Source organism: Mesocricetus auratus, unplaced genomic scaffold, assembly GCF_017639785.1.
Source record: "Mesocricetus auratus isolate SY011 unplaced genomic scaffold, BCM_Maur_2.0 Super-Scaffold_100066, whole genome shotgun sequence".
Taxonomy (NCBI): domain Eukaryota; kingdom Metazoa; phylum Chordata; class Mammalia; order Rodentia; family Cricetidae; genus Mesocricetus; species Mesocricetus auratus.
Window position 1 is genome coordinate 2,138,702 of NW_024429235.1, and position 14,720 is coordinate 2,153,421.

General features: G+C 47.3%; 1 protein-coding gene across 8 annotated transcripts in view; it reads right to left on the minus strand.

Moving 5' to 3' along the window:
• The window catches only part of LOC101842405 (RPGR interacting protein 1), a 29,551-nt gene that overhangs the window by 9,758 nt on the left and 5,073 nt on the right, over positions 1 to 14,720 (minus strand). Inside the window, exons 3-11 of one of the 8 annotated variants that reach the window (XM_040736688.1) lie at positions 14,013 to 14,156; positions 13,453 to 13,570; positions 9,726 to 10,178; positions 9,310 to 9,461; positions 7,724 to 8,066; positions 5,936 to 6,117; positions 5,476 to 5,679; positions 4,901 to 5,036; positions 432 to 535 (exon numbers count right to left, since the gene is read on the minus strand). In XM_040736688.1, the coding sequence (XP_040592622.1) occupies positions 432 to 535; positions 4,901 to 5,036; positions 5,476 to 5,679; positions 5,936 to 6,117; positions 7,724 to 8,066; positions 9,310 to 9,461; positions 9,726 to 10,178; positions 13,453 to 13,570; positions 14,013 to 14,156 (1,836 nt within the window). Of the gene's footprint in view, positions 1 to 431; positions 536 to 4,900; positions 5,040 to 5,475; positions 5,680 to 5,935; positions 6,118 to 7,723; positions 8,067 to 9,309; positions 9,462 to 9,725; positions 10,179 to 13,419; positions 13,571 to 14,012; positions 14,157 to 14,720 lie in introns of all 8 variants that reach the window. The other 7 variants (XM_040736687.1, XM_021223560.2, XM_040736690.1 and 4 more) reach the window with 7 other exon arrangements.

Sequence of the window (14,720 nt, forward strand, 5' to 3'; positions counted from 1 at the left end):
GGAGGGAGGGAGGGAGGGAGGGAAAGAAGGAAGGAAGGGGTCAAAATCTGTAGAAACTGAAACATTCTCCGAGCCCTCCACAAAGAACTCCTTCCTTGCTTGCAGTCTCCATCTCCTACGTGAAGTCTGCTCACCTGAAAAATGGCCTCGGCCGAGCTGGGTAAGAGCAAGTCCACAGTGAAGGACATGAGCGGCCAGGGACCCAAACAGGAGAGAGAAGCGATGCACTCGGTTGTCATTTACATCAAAATAAGAAAAAAAACTTGCATCGCCATAGCAACAGACCTCCAGTCACACAGATACACTTTCCTTGTAGCTTGCATCTCCCAGCAGGCTCTTTGAGGCTGGGTTTGAATCTCAGACGCATAGCACTAACCACTCTGCTACCAGTTACCCTTCTCAAACAGGCCGTGGTCACCCCAGGTACTTACGGCTTTGGGACACGTCTGAGCTTGGGGTGTCACTATGATGTCATCACTGTCTGTAGTGTGTACTTCGCTCGCTTCCGAAGTTTGTCCAGAGGGTTCTTGAGCTTCTGGAAGAGGAGGCTGAGTTACACAACACTTTCCCAACACTCCCTGCACTCCGCACAGAGCCAGGCCCCCCTTCCCCCCTCAGCCCGTCTCACTTCCTCTACGTCAGAGTCACACTCCCCATCTCAGAGCGGGAAGGGGAGAAGAGGATGGACAGGAGGAGACAAGAGGACAATGGAGAGAGAGGGTGAGACGGAGGAGAAAGAGAAAAGCAAAGTATGGGCTGGAGGGATGGTCCAGTTATGAGCACTGGCTCCTCTCCCAGAAGACCTGAGTTCAACTCCCAGCACTGGCGGGGCAGCTCTCAACCATCTCTTTGCCCATGTGGTACATAGACATACATACAGACACAACATGCATACACATACAATTTTTTTTTGGTTTTTTTCAAGACAGGGTTTCTCTGTATTGTTTTGGAGGCTGTCCTGGAACTTGCTCTGTAGACCAGGCTGGCCTTGAACTCACAGAGATCCGCCTGCCTCTGCCTCCCGAGTGCTGGGATTAAAGGTGTGCGCCACCAATGCCCGACCCTTTTTTTTTTTTTTTTTTTTTTTGGCACATACAATTTTTTAGATTGAAATTTAGGCCAGCCCATGGTGGCACGCACCTTTAACCCCAGCACCTGTAAGGCAGAAGTGGGCTGATCTCTGTGAGTTCAAGGCCATCCTGGTCTACAGAGCAAGCTCCAGGACAGCCAAGGCTGTGGTTACCCAGAGAAACCCTTCTTGAAAAACCGAAATAAGTGCCGGGCGTCGGTGACGCATGCCTTTAATCCCAGCCCTCGGGAGGCAGAGGCAGGTGGATCTCTGTGAGTTCTAGGCCAGCCTGGTCTACAAAGCGAATTCCAGGACAGCTTCCAAGATAATACAGAGAAACCCTGTCTGGAAAAACCAAAAAGAAAAAAAGAAAAACCGAAATAAATAAATTTTATATAAAAGCGAGAGAAGGCAGTCAGGCAGTCTAGCAATGTGATGTGGGGTGTGTGTGTGTGTGTGTGTGGTGGCCACATTCCCAAGTCATCTCCAAACATGGTTGCAACCCTCTGTTCCTCTCGCGTGCCTGCCAGACTCTTCTGACGGAGGGGTAGAGTACATGTGCCCTTCTGCTGAGGTACATCTTTGTGACTACAACTGTAGTAGAGACACAGACACAGTGCTGCATGACTATAATCCCAGCCCTTGGGAAGTAAAAGCAGGAAAATCAGGAGTTCAGGGTTATTCTCAGATAGATAGTAAGTTCCAAGCCAGTGTGGGCTACATGCAGCTTTCTCTTTAAAAAAAAAAAAAAAGAGGGGGGGGGCTCAGAGGTTAAGAGCACTGACTGCTCTTCCAGAGGTCCTGAGTTCAATGCCCAGCAACCACATGGTGGCTCACAACCATCTACAATTCAATCTGGTGCCCTCTTCTGGAAGAACACTGTATATGTAATAAATAAATCTTTAAAAAAAAAAGTGCATGTGATGGTTAATGCTAATTTTCAACAGACAGAATCCTTTTTTGGGGGGGGATGTTGAGAAAGTTTCTCTGTAGTTCTGGAACCTGTCCTGGAACTAACTCTGTAGACCAGGCTGGCCTTGAACTCACAGAGATCTGCCTGCCTCTGCCTCCCACCTCCTGAGCACTGGGATTAAAGGTGTACACCCACCACCACCCAGCTAGACAGAATCTTGAATCACCTGAGAGAGGGACACTTGGTCTTGTCTGTGGGGGTTATCCTGATTAAAGTGGGAAGACTTCTCTCCTGGCATTTTAGTTTTGGTATTTTTTGAGACAGTCTCACTCTGTAACCTGGCTGACCTGGAACTTGTCACATAGACCAAGCTGGACTGGAACTCACAGAAATCCACTGGCCTTTGCCTCCTGAGCGCACCATAATGCCCAGCCTAGGAGAAAACTAATGTTAAGTGTGGATTCCTGAGCTGGGGCTCCCACTTTTTAAAACAGATTGATTTGCCAAGCGGGGTGGCGCACGCCTTTAATCCCAGCACTCGGGAGACAGAGGCAGGCGGATCTCTGTGAGTTCGAGGCCTGGCTGGACCGACAGCCTCCAAAACAATACAGAGAAACCCTGTCTCGTAAAACCAAAAAACAAACAAACAAAAAAAACAGATTAATAGATTGATTGCTCGCTCTCTCGCTTGTAGTTGGTCTACTTCCATCTTGTTTTTGAAGCAGGGTCTCTCACAAGAGCCTCCAGGTAACCCTGTCTCTGCCTCCCATCTTGCTGTAGGAGTGCTAGGATTACAGGAGTGAAGCATTACATCTGATTTTTATGTGGGTTCTCAGGGTCAAACTAAGGGCCTCACGGTGGACAGGTGACTTTTGCCTAACTCATCCCAATTGCCTTCCTGAGAATCTTTGTGGTTTTCGCTGCATAGGTCTTAGATTTCTTTTGTCAAATATATCCCTAAGTATTTTGCTCTTTCTTATGATAGTGTGAAAAGAATTGTCTCTTTGTCTCTTGGATTCCTTCTCTGGATAGCTTATTGTTAATGTATGGAAATATGGTTTATTTTGGTGAATCAGTCATATGCTGGATTGGGCTGTCTCTCCAGCTGTCCCTTTTGTAGATTTTTTTTTTTTTGGTAATGATTTCTTAGTAACGTGAATTTTCAGCTGCAAATAAAGATAAGCACATTTGCCTTCCAACCTGTGGAGTTTTCACTACTTTTCCTCTGCTTGTTTCACTTGTTAGAATCTGTACTATGCCGAGCATGGTAGCGTATGTCTTTTTTTTTTTTTTTTTTTTTTGGTTTTTCCAAGGCTGGCCTCAAACTCACAGAGATCCGCCTGCCCCTGCCTCCCTAGGGCTGGGACTAAAGGTGTGTGCCACCAGTGGCGTATGTCTTTAATACAGCACTCAGGAGGCAGAGGCAAGCAGATCTCTTAGCTGAAGGTCAGTCTGGTCTACAGAGTACGTTCCAGGACAAAGAAACCCTGTCTTCCCCTCCCCTCGCAAAAAAATCTCCACTATAATGTTCAATAGGAGCGATAAAAACAGGCACCCTGTTTCCAGCTTTGAGGTAAGTCAGTATTACCTCAGAGTATGCTGTTGGCTTTGGCTTTATTGTACTTTAGTCATCCAAAGCCATTCCCTTCTACTCCTAGGTTTCTGAGGATTTTTTTTAATCAAGAATGAAACTTGAATTTTGTAAAAATGTGTTTCCTCAAAATGATGAAATAATCTCAGAGTTTTTAGACTTTAATGCTATGGCATATTAAGTAAACTGACTATTTGATTTTTTTTTGAGACAGGGTCTCACTGTGTACTCCTGGCTTGCCTGAGATACTTTATGTGGACCAAATTGGTCTCATACCCATAAAGATTCACCTGCCTCTGCCTCTAGAGTGCTGGGACTAAAGACTTAGGCCACCGAGCCTAGCTAATTTCCTGTTTTGAAGCTAATCTTGTAATTATGGAATCATTCTTACTTGGTCATCACGGATAATCTGGTTTGTGTGTGTGTGTGTGTGTGTGTGTGTGTGTGTGTGTGTGTGTGTGTGTTTGTTGTTGTTGTTTTAAATTAAGGGGCTGGAGAGATGTCTCAGCAGTTAAGAGCACAGGCTGTTCTTGCAGAGGACCCAGGTTTAATTCCCAGCATCTACATGGTAGCTCACAACTGTCCATAACTACAATTCCAGAAGATCTGACACCCTCTTTTTATACAAGTTGCTTAGGTCAGCCAGGCATAGTGGCGCACGCCTTTAATCCCAGCACTCAGGAGGCAGAGGCAGGAGGAACTCTGTGAATTCAAGACCAGCCTGGTCTACAAATCGAGTCCCAGAATTAGCCAGGGCTACACAGAGAACCCTGCCTCAAAAAAATCAAAACAGAAAAGTTTTAAAGTTGCCCAGGTCATAATGTTTTATCACAGCAAGAGGAAAGTAACTGAGATACACCATAACATAAAAATTAGTTTTTATTAGTTTTAGAAACTAATAAAAACAACCAGCTTTAGAAAATAATTCAGGAGTGGAGGGATGGCTCAATGGTTAAGAACACTCATTCCTCTAGAGGACCCAAGTTCAGTTCCCAGTGTCCATATCTGGAGGCTCCAGAGGACTGCACTTTTCTGATCGACACAGGCACTTGTACTCAGGATTCACAAGCACACATCCACGGGCACACGCATGCACTGACACGTTAAAAATAAGAGTGATAAAAATAGATACTCTAGACCAGGCGGTGGTGGCGCACGCCTTTAGTCCCACCACTCAGGAGGCAGAGGCAGGCGGATCTCTGTTGAGTTTGAGACCAGCGTGGTCTACAAGAGCTAGTTCCAGGACAGCCTCCAACGCCACAGAGAAACCCTGTCTCAAAAACCAAACAAACAAAACAAAACAAACAAACACACAAAAAGACAATACCATTTGTAGTTTGTGAGGGATCCTCCTGTGCTGGTGCTGGAAGGGACGGCTGTATTTTCTCTTTCTTGTCCTGGATTTTAAAGCCCTCATCCTCGCACTTCTTGAGCCCTGAGAATTTCCACTCAGTATAGTGCACCTGCTACAGAGCAAGGACAGGCGTGCTACATGAGTGGTGTAATATCTCTTTTCTTTCTTTCTCCCCCCCTTTTTTTTGAGACAGGGTTTCTCTGAGGCTTTGGAGGCAGAGATCCTCCTGCCTCTGCCTCCCGAGTGCTGGGATAAAAGGCGTGCGCCACCACCGCCCTGCTCATTTTCTTTCTTTAGCCTTTTCAAAGTTTAAAAATCCAGCCCCTTTTAAAGAAATGCATAGCACACATAGTATTAGTGTCCTAAGCCTTGGTTAAGGGACAGAGCATTAATGTGCTGGGTTAAATTACATTGATACAAGGCAACCACCTAGATCTCTGGACAAGCATGTAGAAGCAACTTGGAGGCACTGTGACCTTCCTGCCTTGGCTGCTCCTCCCCCCTGGTGGCCGCCCATGTCCTTCTCTCCCGAGTCCCTGGGGTTTTACCTGCAGCGTGTTTCCATTCAAGATGTTACGGCTCAGATACTCCATGCGGTTCTTGCCTTGGACACCTGTTCTCTTGCTGTGTCTTCTTCTTGAGTAGCTTGCAACCTGATGTTCTTTCTTCTTCCTTTCCTCTGTGGGAGGAGTCTTTCTCTTCACTTGACACTGGCCAACCTCGATGGGAATCTCTGTCGATGCCATCTGGGCCTGAATGGACGAACCAGAGACAGACAGCCTTAAACGACCACAGCTCCACATCTGGCTTCCCTTGTCTCCCGCTCTCGCTCCTCTACACAGAAGGCCTGGGGTTCTGCTCCATCAGGACCTTCTAGATTACATCTGTTTACATGCGGCGCTCATGAAGGAATTTCTTTTACTCCAGTCCTGAGCCGACTCTCACCAACTGGCTTCACAGCATGGGCAGAGAGGTCCGCTCTCCAGTGGGTTATAGAGAGTTAGTTACCTGGGGAAGGAAAGGGGCCGTCTCTTCTGTGGTTGAGGTCTCCAAGTCATCTTTGGTGTCATCCTCCTCTGTCTTAGCTTCCAGTTCTGGGACCTCTGGAGGCATGTAGTGAGACTTCCAGTCTAGTTGCACTTTAATGGACCCGCTGGACTTCTCCGAAGAGTCCATGAGATTAAAATCACCTTAGAGACCCAGAGAAACTGGTCATCCCTGTTCTCATGAAACAGGCTAGTGAGTATTTATGAGCATCATTTCTGTTTCTTCCCATTTAAAAATTCATTGCATTTTGTTAGTAATTCATTAGCATACATAATTCATAACATATACAAAGTTAACACAGAACAGCAGCACAGGGAGAGTGTCACAGGGGAAGACAGGCATGTCCCAGCTTCAGAAAAAGGTGATCGAAAGGTGCGTGGACGGGAGTGTAGCTTGCGTGTGACCACAACGCAGTCATCTTCACTATCACTAAGCACTGACTATGCTGTGGTCATCCCCATTCCTCTGCAAGCGGAACCAGGGAAACAAGCAAAGTGGAAGGTTTCTGCTTGTGCCCCCACATAGCAGGTGGCTTGCCTCTCCTTGGGCAGAAGTGTCAGATCTAGCTTTTTAAAGACGCTGACCAGCCGGGCGGTGGTGGCACACGCCTTTGATCCCAGCACTCGGGAGGCAGAGGCAGGCGGATCTCTGTGAGTTCCAGGCCAACCTGGTCTACAGAGTGAGTTCCAGGACAGCCTCCAAAACAATACAGAGAAACCCTGTCTCCAAAAACCGGAAAAAAAAAAAAGACGCTGGTCAGAGAGAGGCCTCACACACTCAGAATTTTGTTAAATATAGTTGACGCTGCCTATCCTGGATATACTGCCTAGTGAAAGTCTGGAAATCACTGCTTCAACTCTCTCCACACAGAAGCCAGACTAAGCCTCTCCTAGGCATACCCAAAACATTGAGTAAGAAAATAAGGGAGGTAGACAGAGCTCAGATCCAGACCACTAAAGTGAGCCTTTGTTGTCATCCGCCACGGCCATCTCTGATGTTTTAAAAGCAATGAGACTATGAGTGTTAGGTTCTGCTTAGATCACTAGTTGTGAACTAAGAAACAAGTCTTTAAACCAAGGCAAGTAGTGGGAAGCATGAAAGAGGTTTTGTCATTATTGTTGTTACCGTTTGGTTTTGTTTGTTTGTTTTTGTTTTGTGAGACAAGGTCTTACTCTATAGCCCTAGGTGGCCCGGAGCACATCATGTAGACCAGGCTGTGCTCTGCCTCCCAAGTGCTGGAATGAAAGGCACAGACGCCATGTTTAAAAAAGGTTTTCAGACATAGAGATAAGGGATTCAGGCTTTGGGTTGACTCTTGGACATCCTGACTGCGCAGCTGAAAGAAGCGGAAGCTATGTTTTCACACGAGCAAGGCAGCTGTAAATCTCTTGATAACATCCCAGAGTCCTTTCAGGCTTGAAGAGAGACTAGACTGTTCCAGGCCGACATGCCTCAGCAGGGAAAGGTGCTTGTCACACAAGTCTAGGGACCTGAAGTTAGTCTCTGGAACTCACATAAAGATGGGAGAAAGAACATTCTCTGCAGAGTTGTCCCCCGCTCTCCAAGGGCACACGGTGGCATGCTCACTCACAGGCCATATGACAGATCACATGCACGCGTACACACACACACAATAAAAAACATTGTTTTTTTAAATGGAAGAGTGACTAGTCTAAGCAGGTAAGCACAGCAAGTTGAGTAAGGACATGCGGGGACACTGGGGAGAGCGCCGAAATGTGTAATGCCCACCTTTGATAGATTTGTTTTGTGCCAGCGGCAGCAAGGGTACATGAACTCGACCAAGATAGGAGCCTGGCTCTGTGTCCTCATCATCAAAGATGTATATAGACAGGGCCTCCTGCTTCAGATACTGGTCCAGGTCAGAGGTCACGAGCACTGGGAACAGAGCCCGGTCTTTAAAGTGTGGGTTGTTGCTGGCTGGGATGATGGTGGTGCCATGGTCGGGAAAGGTGAAGAAGCGGTACATGGCGTATGGGCTGGGCTGCGTTCCCAGCCACCGGCTCCGGAGGCCGCAGCACCCGGTGATTTCAATCCGCAGTTCATTCCGAGGTGTCCAAGACTCGGATCTGGACTGGAAAGATGTTGGTCTTGGACTCAGGGCAGTCTGAGGTGCTGTTGCAAGTGCAGCACACACACACACACACACACACACACACACACACACACACAAGAAGAAGGGTTACCCAGGAACCTATTCTGCCAGGTCACGAGGAAGTCTGGTCACCACTGTCTGCCTGTTCGTGGCTCTGGTAACTGCAGGGTCTGCGGGCTCGTCCTCAAGCTTACTCTACTGAATGACAGCGAGAACAGAGGGAGATCTGATCCCAGTGTCACGCTTTAGGAGAAGAGAAATGACTCCTGTGTGCCGTCCTCTGACCTCTACACGTATACTGTGGCACGTACAAACACAGTAAATAAATTTATGTTGTTCATCCGTTTTAACGGAATATTAGACTTCCTCTTCTAGAATGTCGGTAAAACTATATAGCAGTGGGAAATATCTGAACCAAAGCTTGGAAAAAAAAAAAAGATGGTGACCAAAATGTGAGGAACTCAACAGGTAATAGTTGGGATACTAGTATGAGGTTGTGGTTAGCTTGAAACAAATACTTGAAGGTTAATGGCCCCCAGTTTCCAACTCTAGTAAAGACTGAATACAGGCACAGGGAGCTCACCAAGCTCATTAAAACAGACATGGCAGGAGGGGACTGCCAGGCCAAACACCTAGTGACAGGGTGACAAGTGGGACTTGACTTTGAAATAAGTGTGGAGTGGGAGCTCTAGGTGTTGGAACTGCATCTGAGTTTCCTTTACTGGGGACTTGCGACAAACCTGTCCAACTCCAGTATCTGGAAGCATAGGCCTCCACAGACTACCGTTCATCTCAGTGCCAATCACTAATTGCAATAGAAATCACAATTACAGCCGGACAGTGACGGTGCACACCTCTAATCCCAGCACTCGGGAGGCAGAGACAGGAGAATCTCTGTGAGTTAGAGGCCAGCCTGGTCTACAGAGTGAGTTCCAGGACAGCCAGGACTACATGGAGAAACCCTGTCTCAAAAAACCAATAAAATAAAATAATTACAAAAAGAGAATGATGGAGAAAAGCTGATTTGTTCACAACAAAGAAAAATCTCTAACCTTGGGCATGAGTTCGTTTCTGCTAAAGTTTAACTGTGGGAAGAATCTGGACTGACTTTGATATAGCAGTATGTCACATTCATGAATACTCATAGGGAACAGGAGAGCAAGCCCTTTTGGAGGGGTGCCAGCTGATGACCTGAGATTGTATCAATACATCTTTTTCTCACCTCATCCTTCGGGACCTTCCAAGCTCCAAGCACATTGACTGACAGGTAGGCCTGGGCTTTCTTTCGCTTATTGCATGCCTGGAAGCTGGATTTTAGGGGCAAGCACAGCCTCATCCAGTACTCTAACACCCCCAGGTCTTCTCCACCAGCTCCTGAATAGCAAAAGGCATGAAAGGCATGGAAAACAGAGTGTGGTAAGAAAAAAAAAATCAAGCCTAGAACAGAACCAGGCTGCTGAAACACCCTAACATCCCAGCACTTGAGAGGCTGGAGCAGGATTGCCATGAGTCCAGGACCAGCCTGGTGGCAGAAGATGGAAACGGGAAAATACCAGAAGGTAGCTCCAGGCTTTGACAGTTTCCTTGTTTTCCCAAAGCCTCCATTCCTAAGAACTACAAGAAGCCAAAGGCACTTACCAGTAAGTGCGGCCAAGCCATGGACTTTCTCCACAGTCTCTAGTACTTTGTCAAGTGGAATCCATCCAGTGGCAAGGGTATGATGCTCATTAGCCATGGCCTGATGGAGATCGAGCCGCATTGAAGTTCCTTGAAGGTAGTGCAAGAAAAGAGAATCTGTCTGCACTACAAACTGGGAGGTGAAATCATAGAGGGGCTGTGGCCCAACAGAGAGTGGGGTGCAGTGGGTTTCAAAGTCATAGAAGGAGTAAGTGCAGAAAGTGGTAGGTTGGGCATCTCCAGCCTGTGCTATTGCAGTAGGCATCAGGAAGGCCTGGTGGATGTGCAGTTCAAAGAGATTCTCATTTCGACGCAGCAGAGAAATGTCCACTTCGTCCTCCCCTCTGTGGGCTGGCAGTGACTCCAGACACAGTGACGGTTGCCGAGTGCCATAAGCAATGTCTCTGAGCTGCTCTACAGGGGAAAGAACACTGCCTATGCATTAAAAGGGAGAGAGCCCATCCGTGGGGTATGGTGCACAACGGGAGGGAAATAAACCATGGCAGTCCAGGCTGAGACTATTTCAAGAAGCCACACAATTCAAGGAGAAAAGCAATACAATGGGGGCTGGAGAGATGGCTCAGTGGTTAAGAGTACTGACTGTTCTTCCAGAGGACAGGGTTCAATTCCCAGCACCGATATGGCTGCTTACAACTGTCCATAACTCTAGTTCTAGGGGATCTGATACCTTCACACCAATGCACATAAAACAAAGATTAAGTAAATTATTTTTTTAAAAAGCAGCACAATGACAACCAGAAGCTTCTAATGGATTCTAAAGGGCAAATGACCGCCACGTGCATCATAGGAAAGGCAGAGCGAGGACTGGGAGGGAACACTACCCAGGAGACACAAGCCACCACACAGATGCCATTGACTAGCAACGAGGTCCTGTGGATTCCCAGGCTACTCCGAAAGAAAAGCACTGGAAATAGAAACTATGTTTCCAAAAGACTGTTATGTCGACCTTGGAGAGCGTAAGAAGTAACAATGTTTATCACATCATCCCTGGCCACCTAGAAAGGCTGCCTAGAGCCAGACAGCTCAGTCACAAGAGGGCTCCTTGTTCTCTGTTCAGACATTGATTTCATTACAAGAAATCAAGAAATCCACTTTGAATCAAAGGGTAATGAGTTAAAATATAAGAAAGAAAACTCACAGGAAAGAGGTTGAAAATACTGTCAATGCAATGAAAGACATGGAGACAGAACTGAATGAGTAAGTTGTTCTCAAGGCCAACCAATCAGAAACCTTTTTAGATGTAGGCTACTTCCCACTGGGAACATCTGAATGCTTACAGTATGTTTGTTGATGGTGAATACTTCACTTTAAATCTAGCCAAGCAGTGGTGGCACAGACCTTTAATCCTAGTGCTTGGGAGGCAGAGTCAGGGAGATTTATGTGAGTTTGAGGGTAGCCTGGTTTACAGAGCAAGTACCGAGACAGCCAGGGCTACCCAGAGAAACCCTGTCTCAGGGAAGAGAAGAAGGAAGAGGGGGAAGAGGGAGTTAAATCAGTAGAATAAAATGTTCTGGGTGTATTGGAATGTTTATTTGTTTATTTATTATTCATTTATGTGTTTGTTGATTGGTCTAGAGAGATAATTCTGTGGCTAAGTGCACATATTGCTCTTCCAGAGTTCCTGAGTTTAATTCTCAGCACCCATGTCAGGTAGCCCACAACTGCCTGTAACTCCAGCTCCAGGAGACCCATCATTCTCTTCTGGTCTTTGTAGGCACCTGCACACATGTACATAAATTTCCACACAGACATGCATGCATGTACATAAGTAAAACTAAAATAAATCCTTCTTAAAAGAATGGGAAGCCGGGCGTTGGTGGCGCACGCCTTTAATCCCAGCACTCGGGAGGCAGAGGCAGGCGGATCTCTGTGAGTTCGAGGCCAGGCTGGTCCGACAGCCTCCAAAACAATACAGAGAAACCCTGCCTCGTAGCTGGAGAGATGACTCAGTCAATAAGAGTGCTGGTTGCTCTTCCGGAAGAACTGAGTTTGGTTCCCAGTACCTACAAGGTAACTAGCCCATAACTGTCTGAAGCCCCAGCTCTAGTGGATTGACACCCGCTTCTGATCTTTGCAGGCACAAACAAGATACACAGACATACACGCAGGGAATGTTTTATTTTATGTGCTCTGCCAGCACACATGTCTATACCATGTTTGCCCACAGGGACAGAGGAGGTCGCTAGATCTCTGGAACTGGAGTTACAGATAGCTGTTGGCCTCCATGTGAGTTCTGGGAACTGAAGCCAGGTCTTGTACAAGAACAACAACTACTGTTAACTACTGAGTCATCTCTCCAGCACCCCCAATGTCTCCATGTTTAAAGGTGGGCAGGGGAGAGACTGTCAAGATGGCACGGTAGGTAAGTATGCTTGCTGCTGAGCCTAAGGACCTGAGCTTGATTCTGTAGAGCCTACATGATGGGAGGAGAGAACCAGCCTCCACAGGTTCTCCTCCAACCCCCACAAGTGTGCCATGTCTGTCTGTCTGTCTGTCTGTGTCTCTCTCTGTCTCTCTCTCTCTCTCTCACAGAGTAAATAAATGTTTTTTAAAAAGAAAAGTAAATGTAATAAATGTGGTGGTGAAAACCTGTATTCTCAGTACTCAGGAAACAGGCAGGAGGATTGCAAGTCTGAGGCCAGCCTAGATTACAAAGTAAAATTCTCAGGTTCGGTGGCGCATGCTTTTAATCTCAGCACTCAGGAGGCAGAGGCATGAGGATCTCTGTGAGTTCCAGGCCAGCCAGGGCTACACCATGAAACCCTGTCTTGAGAAACCAGGAAAAAAAAGACTAAAAGAAAAAGAAAAAAAATACTACAGCCAAGTGGTATACATGGAAAAAGGATTCCCCCAGCCACTGCACAGTGGCTCCTCATACGCTGAGGGCTGTGACCTTTGTCTTATGCTTGAAGATTCAGACTGAGGTGAGTTTGGTGAGGTTAAGTCATCTCTCCCTGCACTGAGCATAAGAACAAAGCCTGCTTCTAGAAATGCAAGGTTGAGACCAGACCCTGTCCCGAAGTGACTATACTACACAGGAGTGACCTGAATAGGGAATACACCCGGTGACACCCCCTCTGCCTCTGCTAACATCCTTACATTGAAGCACAGAGAGACGTCACAGGAAAGAATGACAGGAAATAAATGTCAAAGACCTACTACTTGGTAAGAACGGCCTTAGAGGCTGATTTAAAGGCATGGCTGAAGAAATGACAGAGAAGGAAGGAGAGTCACCAGCCTTAGGATCACCCTTAATGACACTCTCCCAACCACCTGGAAGTACCACCGGCCCTGTTGAAATTCTTCAGAAAAATCAGAGACTCACACTGACCAGATGAAGAAAAAGAAGTAACAAACTATGTATCAAAACCACAGAGATGGCTGGGCAGTGGTGGTGCACGCCTTTGATCCCAGCACTCAGGAGGCAGAAGCAGGTAGATCTCTGTGAGTTTGAAGCCAGCCTGGTCTACAAAGCGAGTTCCAGGACTGGGCTCCAAAGCTACACAGAGAAACCCTGTCTCGAAAAACAAAACAGAGCAGAGATGAGAGGAAGAAAGCAGGAGAGAAAAACTCAGGTGGATCATTGTTAGTCTTGTGACATCACCTAAGATAAAAACAAAGAGCTAAGACTTGCCAGATGTTGGAAGGCCGTGGCTTCTTAAAATACCTTCCAGTTGCTTAATGCGGTTGCTCTTGAGGTCCAGGAGGTGGCTCAGCCTCTCCAGCTTCTCTTTGTGGTCCCTGTTTTCGTTATCAGCTTTTGTCATCACTGACTCCAGCTCCTCCTGAAACAAAGCCAAGACTGAGCTTTCCTCTCAGTGGCACAGAACCAGAGAGTTCCGACTTTAAGACTGAATCTGGCTGGGGGAAGGAGACCCCTGCCTCCTCAGCAGGGCAGGTTTGATCCAGGAAGAAAGCTTAGGTTCCCCAAGAACCTCCGCATCCAAGCTGCACTTTGTGGCAGGCACCCGAGGTGATTATTTCCCTAGGACTCTGGGGAGAAATGAGCCCAGAAGCTCAGCACTTGCCATTTCATGAGCTGCCCCTTAGCTGACATATAGGGCCAGGGTGCCTGGGCCTGTGTCAGTGAGTCCTCAAGGCCTTCCACAGGCAGCATGTCCCAAACCATCAGCCCTAGAAACCTGGACCTCGCTTGCTTCCCAGAGTGTGTGTGTGGTCCCACGTGCCCAGCCTCCCGTCCCTGTCCTGAGCCATCTTCCCTTGCACCTGATAGCACACGTTGATTTTACGCTGCAGAAGCAGCATGTCTCTGGTCTTTTCTAGTTCCAGTGTGGTCTCTGCGTGCGACACTTGCAACTCACTTAGCATCTGGGACAGGTCGTTTTCTTCTGGAGATTTTGGCTCACTGGGCTACCAAGGGGAAACAGTGACAAAAGCAAGAATAAACATGACAGGCACAGTATGTCACAACTTTCTCTCTCAAGCAGCTGTGGAGAGCTGTAAAAGCCCAGCAGCAAATTTCCTTCAGGGCATACGAGGTTTGTTTCAAGTCACAAGAGCTCTCTCTTCCCCACCCAGGCCTCACAATGAGAGACTCAGTCAGTACCCTGGTGTGACACAGTTTTCAAATGGCAGTATGGAGGCTGGTGAGATCGTAAGCATTTCGATGAATCAGATGTGATGGACAAGGATGGATTTTGGCACTCGAGAGCCAAAGAATACTGAGTGTTACAGCTCGGATGGAAAGGTATCCTGGCACTTGGGAGCCAAGGAATACCACAGGTCACAGTAAGCATAACAGCTTACAGCCTGGCTTCTGGGAAAGGCTTCCCCAGTGTATCAGCTCTGCTCCCCAGGAGAGGGTTTCCCCTGTGAACTTGTTACAGTTCAGCTCCATTCAGCTGGAGAGTGTAACAATTTAGTTCACCAGGGGAAGGTTTACCCCAGCGAAAAGTGCTCAGCTCTGCTCTGCCC